This window comes from Seriola dumerili, unplaced genomic scaffold (assembly GCF_002260705.1).
Source record: "Seriola dumerili isolate Sdu_G_001 unplaced genomic scaffold, Sdu_1.0 BDQW01000011.1, whole genome shotgun sequence".
Taxonomy (NCBI): domain Eukaryota; kingdom Metazoa; phylum Chordata; class Actinopteri; order Carangiformes; family Carangidae; genus Seriola; species Seriola dumerili.
Genome location: NW_019174266.1, coordinates 3,794,530 through 3,808,137, shown reverse-complemented (window position 1 = coordinate 3,808,137; position 13,608 = coordinate 3,794,530). Strand labels below are relative to the sequence as shown.

General features: G+C 43.0%; 1 protein-coding gene across 2 annotated transcripts in view; it reads left to right on the top strand.

Annotated features, from left to right (window-relative positions):
- Positions 1 to 671: 671 nt before the first annotated feature.
- adamtsl5 (ADAMTS like 5) overlaps positions 672 to 13,608 on the top strand; it is a 31,265-nt gene continuing 18,328 nt past the window's right edge. For both annotated transcript variants that reach the window (XM_022747635.1, XM_022747627.1), the window contains exons 1-2: positions 672 to 858; positions 9,478 to 9,553. In XM_022747635.1, the coding sequence (XP_022603356.1) occupies positions 839 to 858; positions 9,478 to 9,553 (96 nt within the window). In that variant the 5' untranslated portion in view covers positions 672 to 838. The remainder of the gene's footprint in view (positions 859 to 9,477; positions 9,554 to 13,608) is intronic.

The following is a 13,608-nucleotide window of genomic DNA, read 5'->3' as shown; positions in this document are numbered from 1 at the left end:
GAGAGAGGAAGAGAGAGAGAGAGAGAGAGAGAGAGAGAGAAGAGAGAGAGAGAGAGAGAGAGAGAGAGAGAGAGAGAGAGAGAGAGAGAGAGAGACTCCCTCACCGCGCTCACACAGCCGAGGACGGTGCTGCGCCGCCGGGGACTCTCTGCGCTCTTCACCGGGCTTTGCTGCTGGACTCTGGTCGCACATCGGAGCTCTCTGGACTGAGAGGAGGGCCAGAAGGAGAAGAGAGGACGCAGGTACCGGAGCTACCTGCTGCTCCAGGACTGAGCCAGAAACTCACCTGCCTGGAGGCGACAGTAAGACTCGGACACGTTTTACACTGTTTGTCCATGTGGGACAAGAGGGATGTGAACCACAGCTGGTGGTTATTACTGTAAAGAAGAGACAGAGAAAGAACCTCGTGTCAAATTTCCCTTCACTTGTTTTTGCACCTGAATGTGCAACAGAAGATGCGTCTCTTTTTTTCTTTTCTTTTTTTTTTACACTTTGCTCGTCCAGAGAGACAAAAGTGATGAGATGTGTTCAGGGAACTAACACAGCTGTTTGGATGGAGAAGTTCTGCAGCTGAGAGAGAGAAAGAAGAGAAGAGAGGAAGTTACTTTAAAGTGTCTTTTAAAAAAGAAAAATAAGAATTAGAAGAGGACGAAGAAACCCCCCCCCCAGGAGAGAGTTGGACATGGAGGGTGTTGGGTCTGAAGTCTGTGTGTCGGAGCAGCCTGCAGCTGGGATGCGCTGTGCATTTGAGCCGCGACGTTTCACGCCATGATACGGGAACCAAACAGCACCTGACCGCGAATGTAACATACCTGAACCCAATCCACAAGGCTCGACCATGTCCTCACTTCTGACCAGGTAAGGCTCTCACTCTGCACGTGTCTCTGGTGAAGGTTTCTGGGAGGTTTGCATGAGAAGGGAGTTAGCGTGATGCAGAAGGAGTTTTCCAGCCTTGATGGGAAGTGATAAATTCCAGAGACAGGTTGACTTTTAGTTTTTTTTTCCTGAGCGGTGGCTGTTTGTTCTCTGATTGAGCTGCATTTCAGTGGAGAAATGTGTGGAGGCTTTAAATATTTACCTTGAGTTATTTTGCTTGCAAGGAGCTGCAAAGCCTTGAAATGTTCTTGCAGTACAGTGAAGGATGGGAGGTGATAAATTCCAGGGACAGTTGAGTTTTTTTTTTTTTTTTAAGCTGTTTGTTCAGTGGTTCATTTCATTAAAAGAGCTGCAGGAAAAAAAAAGTGCTTCATGTTGTGGCTTCACACACTTTAACCAAGTTGTTTTGCAGTCTTGTCAGAGCACTTATTTGACTTTTCCATGAGAGAAACTTGACTTGAAGCAGCTCAGTTAATCCTGCAGCTGCCTGTGGAGCGTGTGCGTTTTCTCTGGGGGCAGAAGTCATATCCAGTCTGCTGTAGGCTACTTCCTGCCAGTGGGTGAGGTAATCCTCCTGCCATATCTGCCATATTGCAACTCCTGGCTCCTACATTCCACCCATCCCTCTACACCACCTTTATCTCTTAAATGTCACCGGCTATAAATACCCTGCTCATATTTTATCTAATCCCATCCCTGCAACAGAGAGCACAAACACAGGCGCCTGCAGAGGGTGTGAATCGTTGCTGCGACCGTGCATTAAGTTTTTTGATTCTCCTAAATCTGTATCTTAATAGAAATAAATTTAGATTGACTTCTTCTGGTCCTCATTTCCATTTGGTGACATTTCCACACTCTGCACTCAAGATGTTCAAGTGTGATTTTCCCCTCTGTGTGTCTGTCGGACGGACTGGTCAGAAAGAGAGAGATTTGGCTCAGGGCACCATCCCTGTCCCTCTGATATCTCTTTGGAGGGAATGTTTGTTTGGGAAGGAGCCACCAGCCCCATGAACGCTTTAATCTACTTACCGTGGAACACTGAGCATATAGCTTCAAAAGGAGGACTCTAATTTGGTGTCACTTTCTCCTGCGGCCAGGAATTTCAATTCATTTCTGCCCTGTGGATGTGAACTTTTAACTCTGGAGAAGCCATCAGTGTTTTGAATGACTCTTTGTGAAGTGTCTGTTCCCTCCAGCGACCCCTAACCCCTGCAGAGCCCCAAACTTATATTTTCTGCTATTTTATTTTTATTTAGAAAATTGCTTTTATTTCACACACTCAAAGCTGAGGTAGTGCGTTTCTTTGTAGTGAATTGTTCATTTTTTACAGATGTGCCATGACAGGCACATACCATAATAGGCCCCAGATGCGTACACAGCCTCTGATCCACAATACAGTCAGAACATCGTTTTTTAAGCTCCAAATTTGCACCAGCTCAGCCTGAACTGAACATACAGTTACTGAAGTCATGGTAGCGCATTGAGGCTGACTCCAGGTAAAATTCATTCATCCACAAGTACAGAAAGTCTCATTTCTGTCATTTTGGTAATGTGCATCACTGTAAGTACTATTTGGAGAAGAAGCCAACATGAAGCAGTGAACAAGCTTCATTTGTTTCAGTTGGGAACTAAATGCTGCGACACGGCGGCCGAATTCATCAAGAGCTGACCCAGAATCCTAAAGAGAATTGATTTAAGTCGCTTCATTAATTTAACAAAATCACATAAACTCTAACGATTCAAAACCCGCAGTTCCACAACGTGAGTAACAGAAGGAAAACATCTGGTGAAAACCACAGCTGTATCTCAGTTGCTTAAGCTGAGGAACATGGAAGCTTTTTAACCTTGTGAACACTCGGGTCCCGCTACAACACCCCGCTCATCCACACACCGTTTCCAGGTTACTTTGAGTCAGGTCCTGGTCTTGAGTCACTTGTGCACACCGACCCCTGTTCTCCCTCTGAAAGAAAACACTGAAGTCAGGCGGTGATCTCACTGATGGACACGGTCTGGTTTCAAGGTTCAGTCAGATAAGACTTTACTGCCCGGTGTTTGTGTCTCTCTGCACGAACCCGATGAAAAGCTCGTACTTGTGCTGTGTGAAACCTTTTATTTCCAAAGAGGATTAAGGTTGTGGTTTTATCCATTTAGTGTCTTTCTCCGTCTGTCAGCGTGATGTTTTAAAACCCTCTGAAAGAATTTCCATGAAATTTGATGGACACATCGGCTTTGTGCCAAGGAACAATTGATTTGGTTTTGGTGGCGATCCAGATCTGGGATTTCTGCCATTGGGCCATTAGTGTTTTTTACCTGTAATTATGAAACCGATGGAGACAGAAACTTGCCTCCCAATCCTGCGGGGCACGTTCGCAGGTTCAATAAAAAACTATTTTTATTTAGCTTAAGTGCAAGGTGTAATGTGTTTGGGTGTAAAATCTAGACATTCACTGTTGAAGCCGTGCGCCTTGGAGAAGAAGTGATTCCCTTCACTTGTCTCTGCTTTTTAATGTTTAAAAATGTTGCTCAGAGTTCATGATGTTTGTTATTTTTTGTCACTTGCATGCATGTCTTCATGTTTCTCATGTTGTGAGACCATGACTGTAGATGACCCGAGAGGCTCTGCTTCAGTCAGAGTGGCTGTGAAAAGATAATCTCATAATCCCTGAGGTATGACGGTGTACCAAGTTTGTTCTCCCTGTCGTGGAAGGAGCAAGTGAAGTGAAGCGAAACGAGGGGAAGGGAAAGGAAGGGAAGGGACCATAGTTGAGCAAGAGGCTGAGTCTAGACATTATGGCAACAGCAAAACCAACAACACGATACCGATGTTTGCTTTTCATTTAGTGATTTACCTCAGCCCTCTCTGGGTGTTTTGTCCAAACATACAATTGTATTTCATTTCTTTTCTCTAAAATGTTTTACTACATCTTCAAGTGAAGCAGCTGCTGAGGCACAAAGACCTTCCACTTGCGTTCAAAGAGGCTGGTTTTGTTAGTGCGTGCCGACCGAGGCCACAGAGCGCTCGATTGTTGCTGCCTCATTCATAGTCAATACAGATCCAGGGGTCAGAGCTGACCTCCGGGCCTTCGCACCGAACATCTGTTAAAGGTTGCGTCAATTCATTCAGCAGCGCGCTCCATATAACCATCAGACCCTCCACCCGGCTCTCCCAAATTCTGGGTGGGTCACAGCTAAATCTCTTGGCGGGTCAAAGGTCAAGACTGGCCCCTGGTTGGAAGACGTATTGCTTTTCCAAACTCTGTGGGTGTGCAGACAATTGTAAAAAGAACGCCTACAGGTCACCATACAGAAACACTTAGACTGAGATCCCACACGAAGAAACCAGAGGAGCAGAGACCTTCAGTCAGGTGTCTCCGGTGTTGACGTGACTCGCACCTTCCCGCAGGTCAGAGGACACATTCTCACCTGCCGTGCACTCTAACCAGCGCAGCACAATAGCTTCAATGTAGCTGCATGATAACAGCATGAGACTGTTGTTTATTTGTGCAGGGTGGGAACGTGAGAGCTACCTGTCAGGGTGTGTTTAAGGAAAGGTGTGTGAGTTCAGTCACGTTACAGAGGAATTATAAAGGGTGGGGAGAGTTTCACCTCCGCTCATGAAGCTTAGTTGAAGGTTATGTCACCTGTCTGACTGTCTGTGTGTGGACTGAAGTATCAGTGATTGTTTCTGCCAGAGCTGCAAAATCCTTTTTTTATTAAATTTATAATTATTCTAATAAAAGAAAATATTTAGAAATTCTTCATCGAGATCTGCATCAAATTACAGAGTAATAGGAGAGATATTCATGAACACAGCTACAACGTTCAAAACCGATGTATTTTATCAATTAATCGATTTAAACATTTGATTAATAAAGTATCAGCAAATAGAGATAAATCATCTAAAGTTTCCAAGGTGACGTCTTCACATGTCTTCTTGTGTCCAACACCAAACAATATTCACTGGAGCATTAATTAATTAATTTCCTGTCCATCAACTGATCCATTAAAGGATTAATCATCGCAATCTACCAAAGATCATTGAAGGTTAAAGTTTCACAGAGTTTGCAGTTGGACACACAGCGTAGTGGGAAAACTAATGATTATCTTCATTACTGATAATCTGCCGAGTGATTTTTATTAATCAATCAGTCATTTTGTTTATAATATATATCTTCAGATTTGCTTATTATATCTGACCAACAGTCCGAAACAAGATTATAATTTATTCACCAACTTGCATCAATAAAATCATTAGAGTTTAGATTCAGCAAAGTTTTATCGAACGATTCATTAGCGTTAAATCTGTCTGTTTATGAAACATCCATTTTCAAATAAAAGCTCATAGAGACGACGGTTCCAGCCTCATTCTGAGTGGTGTTTGTTTTCATTGAGGTGCTTTAGTGGCGTTTGCGTTGGGTGTGGCTGGTGTTTTTTCACGAGAGCGACTAATGTCAGTCAAAATAAACAACTGGTCTCATATTGATTAAAGCCATTTCCCTCTCCCTGCCCCGGAGCTATTCACTAATGTGCTGCTATAGTCTTAATGAGTGCAGGAGGAGGCGGGCTGACCCCTGCTCACCTCTGTAAGGGCCCCTGTAGCGAGGGGGCCAACCAGTCAGTGACCGGAGCTGCTGTCTTTTCATGTTCAAAAACTGAAGCCAAACATCGAGTGAAAGTGAGAGAAGTGACTTCATGTTTTTTTTTTTTTTTGGATTACTTCAGTCCAAAGCATTCATATGTGTAACTTTGCTTTTATGAAATTACCACTGATGAGCACACACACTCAAAACAGTCACTGCTGGTCATCTGTGAAAACAATTCACCTGTTTGTTTTAACTAAAATAGTAAAAAATAAGTTGCTCAGTCCATTTAATAACTGATTCTTCATCAGATCAAACATATTGTCACATTATAAAGTTAATGTGTTAGCAGACAGTTGTCTATTTACTGCAGACACAGACCAACACTAAAGTTCATTTGAAGTCATGTTTCTGTCCTTCCAGTCTAACTCCAGTGTTCCCGCTCTTTCTTTTAGCTCTGTGTTTGGTCTCCACCAGCTCCTGAGGGAAATCTCTGGCTCTTCAGCTGCTAAATGCTGCACTATGTTCACCAGCTGCTCTCTACCTGTGTCTGTCTGTTTGCTGCTGAGACCAGCGAGAGTGAAGCAAATCAATAAAGTTACCAGCTGTGAAACAGGCTGTCGAGCTGAGGGGAGCTACAGAGTTGGCTGATCTGCTGTTTATACAAATATATCGATTATAGCAGTTTTAATCAATCCCAAAACTTAATATTTGTAATGTAAAACATCTTCTGTGAAACCTTTCTAATTTGATAAATGTTCTAAAAATCATGTTGAGAATATTTTACATCATAACTGAACATTAAGCAGAACATACAGGTGTTTCTTAGAAAGTTTATTGCAGTTTTTCTGCCGCTCCAGACGACCATTGGTTTCCATTCATTACAGTACAACGAGAGAATGAATCAGCACTCGAAATGACATTTATATAAAACTAAATTGTTGCAACAAATATGTTTTGAAGGAAACGTAACTGCAACTTTTCTATCAACATAATGAGGAAATGTTGTGTTATTCACAGACCAAAATACCTGATCTCGCACTATAACATCCACTTGTTGTTGTGTCCCTCTCAGCTCTTTGGTCATGCTCAGAGACAGATCCTGGTCTGGTTTAATACAGGAAAAGTTCACAGTGACTTGAGGCACGTGTTTATTATCATTTAACCAAAGCCGACAATCTTCCCCTAACCTGAACCAGTGCGCTTCATAATTGAATGAGATATAAACATAATTTAAAGCAGCTGATTCTGGATTTAGTTCTATCAAAGTTACACTATCATGATGAGGTAAAGGAGTGCAGGCTGTTTTAAATCGGTGTGGACTTCAGCTGTGTTCCCACGCAGTTAAACATGGACAAAAAAATAATGAACAACACTCTTTGAATTACGTGACTCAGGCACATTTTTAAGATTCTGCCAATTGATTAATTGTAGAGAAATTCCACCTTGATACTGTAACGATATGTGAAAATGATGAGCACAAGTGTTTCAGCTGAACTGTGTGAGATGTTAAAGCAAACACACGATGGTCTTTTAGTCAAAGGCAGTTGCATCAGTCGTGATCGTGTGCTCTCTGCCTCTTTCTGTCAGTGTGACCTTCCTTGTTCCTTTAGATGTGAATTTCCCCATGTAAGGCCAGGATGGGAGCTCGGGTCTCCGAAGGGAAGGGCTGCTCAACCGAGTGTGAGGGAGATGTGTATCGTTTAATTGGACAGGGCAGCTACTGACCTGGGACTGAGCCAAAAGTCAGTCCCAAAAGCTTTGGACCAGCTCTGTGTTTATGGCTCAGGGAGAGATAAGAGAGACACAACAGACTGAGAGAGAGAGATGTCTGGAAGCTGACGGAGGACGAAGTGAGATGTGAGAGAGGAGGGCAGGGTGAAGGAAATGGAGACGATTAAGTCGGTGTAACTCTCCAAAATATCTTCTCCTTAGAGTGCGATAATGAAAATGACACGTCCCCATCACAGAACAGAGCCTCAAACGTCTGACACGCTGTGGCTGTCAGCGAAGCAGTGCCAGGAAGCAATCAGAGAGAGGGGCTTTCCAAGAATCCCCGGCACTTCTCAGAAAAAGCACTTGTCCTTTGATGAGTCAGAGGCAGAGACAGACGGAGAATCGGCGGCTCACAGTTGCCTCGTCGTGTTTGCCCCGGAGGTAAAGACGGAGATGAGGCAGCGGGTAAAACAAACACAACAGACACTCAACACAAGGCTCAGTGGAGGTCTTATCTGGTAGCAGCTCAGAAGTGGCTCACTGTGTTGATACTAGAGCTCAGAGTTGCTTTTGACACGGTCTCGACATGCTGCTGTTTGGTCTCAAAATACAGGCACTGTTGTCAAGTGAGGTCGTGGATCGCACATGATGTTTATTCTGCAATCAGAGCTGAGTATTTGCTCCAGGAAAGCTGATCTCCAAGGTCGTTGTTATTTCCCCTAATTGATATGAAGCTGGTTCAAACTCAAAGTGATCGACTGTCACGCTGATTCAGTGATTGTGCTTGACAGCATCAAATCAGTCCTTCACACTGATCCGCCGGTGGCTCAGTCATTACAAACTCATTCTGTGCAGCCAGACGTATTTAAAACCCAAAGAACTTTTTTCTACTTTTTTAAACTCTATTGGAGATCACCCTTTCCATTTCATGTGTGGTGCAGCTATAAAATCATTTTATAGCTTGATTATTTCACTCAATATAAATATCATACTGCTTTTTTACACAAAAATCACAAGTTTTACATCCACTTTCCAGCTTTTTACCTTGGGAATGAACATTTTTTTACCCTGAATGTTTTTAAATGTCAAAATAAAGAAAGGGTTCTGAGTCTTTTTCCAACTCAACTAAAGTGAACAAATGTGAAAATCTTCTTCCAGTGGTTCTTAGTGACCACCAGCTAGTTTCAAATAGTGAGTTACTAAATCCGGGTGCACCATTAAAACAGGTTGTTAGGAAACATCTGTTGCTGCAGCATCACAAGCTGTAACAAGGGCCAAACAATAGATTATACAATAGACAACAGCACAACTGGCCATATGTTACCAAGCTAACATTAGCATTGTCATTGTGTTCCTGTGTCCAGTTAGCTTCGTAAACTGGGTGTAAATAAGTGCACAAGCTCTAGTTTGTGTGGTGCAACTCTTTTTTTAATGTAGAGACCTGGTGCAACTGGATATTTATTCCAACTGAGCTTTTATTTCAGATTATGAGTGATATAAAAACTTCATGTAAATGCAGCAGGTGATACTGATCTTCTAGCATCTTTATATTTGAGGTTGTAAACACCTTGACTCTCAGATTTTCCTTGATGTGCATCACAATTATAGGAGAAAAGATGATTGGCAGAAAATGAAAGGAATTGCTGTGGAGATATTTTTAATTATTTTGCAGTTTGCATCTTGCAGGGGGCTTTTTTTTCGTTGCAGAGCGTTGATTGGGGAAGTTGTATTTATTTGTGTTGTTGTCCTCTGGGTTGGCGGGGATGGAGAGTCGGGGGAGGAGTTGTTGTTTTGTGTGGTATGTGTATGTTTATGGAAATGATAAAACTGTAGTGCACTTTTATCAGCATCGTTTTATGCAACTGGGGTCAACAGTTGGACAGGAGGTGATGAGGGGGGAGGTTGGATCCAGTCAGCCGAGCGGTCCCTCCCTCTTGGGCTATGTGGGATTTAATAAGACACTGTTGGGGTGGGTGAGAGGACTGGGCGGGGGGAATTAATGATACTTGCTGGATGGGGGGGCATTCCTGACCTTGGCTCCTGCCCACAGGGGTTCGCAGTAGCATAGCAGCTTATTTGTGGATATTATCAATGACCTAAAGACCTCTGCTGTTTGAAGTGTCAGTCGCGTCTTTTCTTTCAGTTTCCTCGCTTGTCCTCTCTTTCCGCTTCTCGAACAGCTCTGCTGCGACGGCTTCTACATCTTCACTTCTGTGTTTGTGCCTTCGTGTGTGTGTAATGTGGAAAACGACGAGGGTGATGTCACCATGCGACTGACGGCAGTTGTTTCTCTCCATGTCTCCAGGAAGCTGACTCTGTGCCAGGCCCTGACCTTTGTCCTGCTGCTGCTCGCTCCCGTCTGCCTGTCCTCCCCGCAGAGTGTAAGTCCCACCAGCCCATGTCAACACAAGTCAGTGCACGGCCTCCACACTAATGCCTCGCTCAGTCTCAAAACCTCTGACTATTTTGACCCTGGATTGATTGTTAACCACAGCTCCTTTTACATGATGTAACCCTCTGCAGTGGGAACTTTGTAATTAGCCAATCATGACGAGTTTCCATGAGATTGTCCGCGATTGCTCAAAATCATTTTTAAACTGAACCAAACTTTGGCTGCAGCTAACGCTTATTTTCATGACTGATTAACCTGCTCTCAAGAAAATAGTGAAAAAAAAATGCCAATGCCATCGTCACAAAATCTGATCTGACGTCTTCAAATGTCAAACACAAGCCAAAGATATTCAGTTCACTCTCATACATAACATGACAAATCCATGGCACCTGAGAATATGTATGTGTTGTTTTTTTGCTTGAAAAATTACTGAAACTAATCCATTAATAAATAACCAAAATAGTTTCTTTTAAATAGTTCATTTTTCTGTGGATGGACTCATCAATGAATCGATTGTATCAGCTGAAGCCCGAAGGAAGTTTAAAGTTACTTTAGTTCATTCTTTGGTCTTTAAAGGGCAGGAGAACTAACCACAGACATTATGGACGTATTGTAAAGTAACATGTTGCCTATCTTCACATCAGGCACATGGAGCTGCATCAGCATCCACACTGAGTCCAACAACTCTGACACTTTAGCTGCCACGCGTTCCACTTTCTTCACCAGCTGGTCGTTAACTCTGGGGATGTGTTGTAGTCTGGACGGCCAGAAACGATGACGTAGTCACTCAAGGCTGCTCCCTGATTGGGTCTTATCAGTCTTTCATGTTGCACATTGTCATTTGATTCCCTGTTAATATGAGAATATTTGTTTGATAACATTTAATTAAAGTTTACAGGAGGCTTAACTGATGTCCTTAATTATCTTTGAATTCTTACGACAGAGCTTTAAGTTTACTTACATGGATTTTTTTGAGGGGTTCACAGCAGGTCACTCAGCTGCCATAATTTCAACCTTTGTGTTGTGTTGTGCAAATATACAAAGCTAATAGCTGGATGACGGTGTTTCAACAAGTGGCACCACGCTGCATTTACACACCGGGCCTTATAGACCTAGTCCTAACCTGCCAGGGCCCGGGGCCATTTCCCACAGCCTCCCCACTTTTTCCTGCCTCCACCTCTTCTTCTTCTTCTTCTTCTTCTGTATTTGACAGAGTTAAATGTTGTGATTAAGATAATTTGTGTGTGGAGAAAATTCTGCTCTCAGGTTCCACAGAGGAAAATCCTGCTCATTTAGGTAATAAACCAATCACAGCCCCTTTGACCAGCGTCAGATGTGAGCGGCTCTGCTGATCGCTGAGGTCAGGGAGCGTGCTGATTGGATTGTTTTTGCAGCGGTGGCGTGTTTGTCTTCTGATGGTATTTTGCCTTGGAAATGGTGGCGTTTCCTACGAGCCGGCATCCTCTCGGTCTCTCCATGCTCTGATTGCTTCTGCACTGCATTTTCTCCTCTAACCGCAGCGTCCATCTTTCATCACTGTTTGTCTTGTTGTCAGACAGACACCCCCCCCTCAAACCTTCCCCCAGGCCCGGCTGGAATAACCAGACGTAGACAGAGATACCCCCAGCCCGCTCCGTCACATCAAACACAGGAATGTAGTGGAAGGTCAACACACTCAAGCCCCGTTTTTCTTTTTCTGTTTTTAGGAAAAACAAAAAGTCAGAAATGTCATTTAAACAAAAATAATGACTCCGAAGAAAAAAAAAATCATGACGCTTTGAGAAGCTGTTTTAGATCAAGCAGATTACCGGAAGATTTTCTGCATTCAGTCATCAACGCAGCTGCACTGGCAACGTCTCCGCTGTCAACATGTGGTCACTTCAAGATGAGCACGGGACAAACAGAACAAATGTGTCAGGAAATGCCAAATGCTGAACTAAGAGCTGGTTGTAACTGGCTGCATTTCTCCTTTTAGCCAAAGGATTGTGTTTACAAAGGGCCTGCAGCAGAGTCATGTTACTGACTTACTGTGAATAAATGGACCAGGAGTCAAGTCAGTTTTATAACTTTATAACATATGACACCCTCTCTCTTTAACCGCTCCCTTTAGACAAGGAAAAACATTTTTAATGAAAAAAGCAGCAATAGAACTAGAACTACTGCCGCCAGTAGTAATAATAGTGCTTCTGTATCTCAGAGAGCTAGTGCCTCTGTCACAGCTGGACAAACCCCTTTGGAAGAAACAGCATAAACACTCCATTTAAATTTGACATTGAAAGCTTGTTCAGATTTACACACTTGTTTAATTATTCTTTAATTAGATATTTGTTCATTTAAATCATAATTGTGGCTAATTTTACACCAAATTATAGGCTGTGTGTGTGTTTCGGCAACATTTGAGATCGCTTTTTGCAGAACGCCATATTGACATTCTTCACTATAAATTATGGAAATGTTTTAAGGTGGTCAGTACAGAGAGCTCAGCAGTATTATTGAAACCTTTAAAACAGACAAGTGACACATGTGGCAGATCAGTTTCTTCAAGATGGTTCAGTAGTTAAGGAGAAATAACGTCTCGGTCCTAAGAGATGTTAAAAAATGATTTTTAAAATTTATGGACTTATTCCTCCTGAAAGCGTTATCACTCGCTCATATCCTGACTTTTTACAGAACTTCATTCAATCTGTTCACAACAAAGAGCTATCGTGCTAACTAACAGCAAAAAAAGTAAATGATAATAATAATAATTATTATTAAATCTAAAAATCATATAACGGACATATTGCATGAGATAATGAGCATATTATCGTGATTGCTCATGTAAACGTGGTCTCTGTCTTCACCAGCTGTCAGGTTGTTGCAGCCACGTCTGTCGGCTGCAGGAGGTCTGCTGACAGACAAGAGGCATGATGGGAAACTCTGTTCATCTGGTCTGTCTGACTCTTTACCTTCACCTTGAAGTCTCTCTGACTGTATGCACTCTGCTTCTCAAACATGAGGAGATTTTTTTTTTTCTCTCTGTTCATGTGAAGGAGGGGGGATGGGTGAATTGTAAAGGTCAAAGGTCACTTTCATTAATCTAGAATGCCAGCCCACCCCATCTCCAACTGTTATCAACGCTAATTTGACCGGCGGTAACACTAATGAGGGCGACCTCAGGTGACCCTGCCATGGAAAATGATGGAGAGTCGTAGCACAGGTCGCTCTCAGCTGTGTGTGTGTGTGTGTGTGTGTGTGTGTGTGTGTGTGTGTGTGTGTGTGTGTGTGTGTGTGTGTGTGTGTGTGTGTGTGTGTGTGCGCGCGCGCGCGCGCGCATGTCTGACCAATTCTATTCTGAGTCACAAAGTCAGAAAGTCTCAGTCAGTCTCAGTTTTGTTTCCACCTGCTGTAACTACAGAGCTACAAGATGAACGTCAGCTCGGTCAGACTGACGTTCACAGTTAAAACTAAAACAACTGTTAAACTTTTTGTTTCCAGGTTTTGAATGTTTAAATAGTTTCACTGAGATTCATTGGGATACAATATAAGAAGTATGGTAATGGTATATGCCATATAGTAAAGTTGTTTTCATTACACTCAGTTAGTGTTGAGCCCATATTTCTGGAGACACACAACACTTTATGTGCAGTGGTGCTCCCCAGCAGCTACACATATATATAAATATGACGTGCGGTGTGGACACATCGGTAGCCACTCGTTCTAGTCGTGATTTTGTTATTTTTCTTCTAATAACTTCTTCAGTGAATGGTGATTGTTGACATTTTAAACACGAAATCAGATCAGTATTTGCCACCCCCCCCCCCCTTTGCCTTTAAACTGGTACAACTTCTCCTCAGTGCACCTGCTCACGGTTCTTCAGATACTTGGTAAGTAGGTCGTCCCGGCAGAACCTGCCACAGTTGTTCTGTAGATTTAGACTGTCTCAGTGTCTTCTGCCTCTTGATCCCAGACTGACTCCATGACGTTGATGTTCAGGACTGTGGGGGCCAGACCATCCGTTGCAGTTAATCTGATGTAGGAACTGACGGAGAAGTCAGAAGTGAA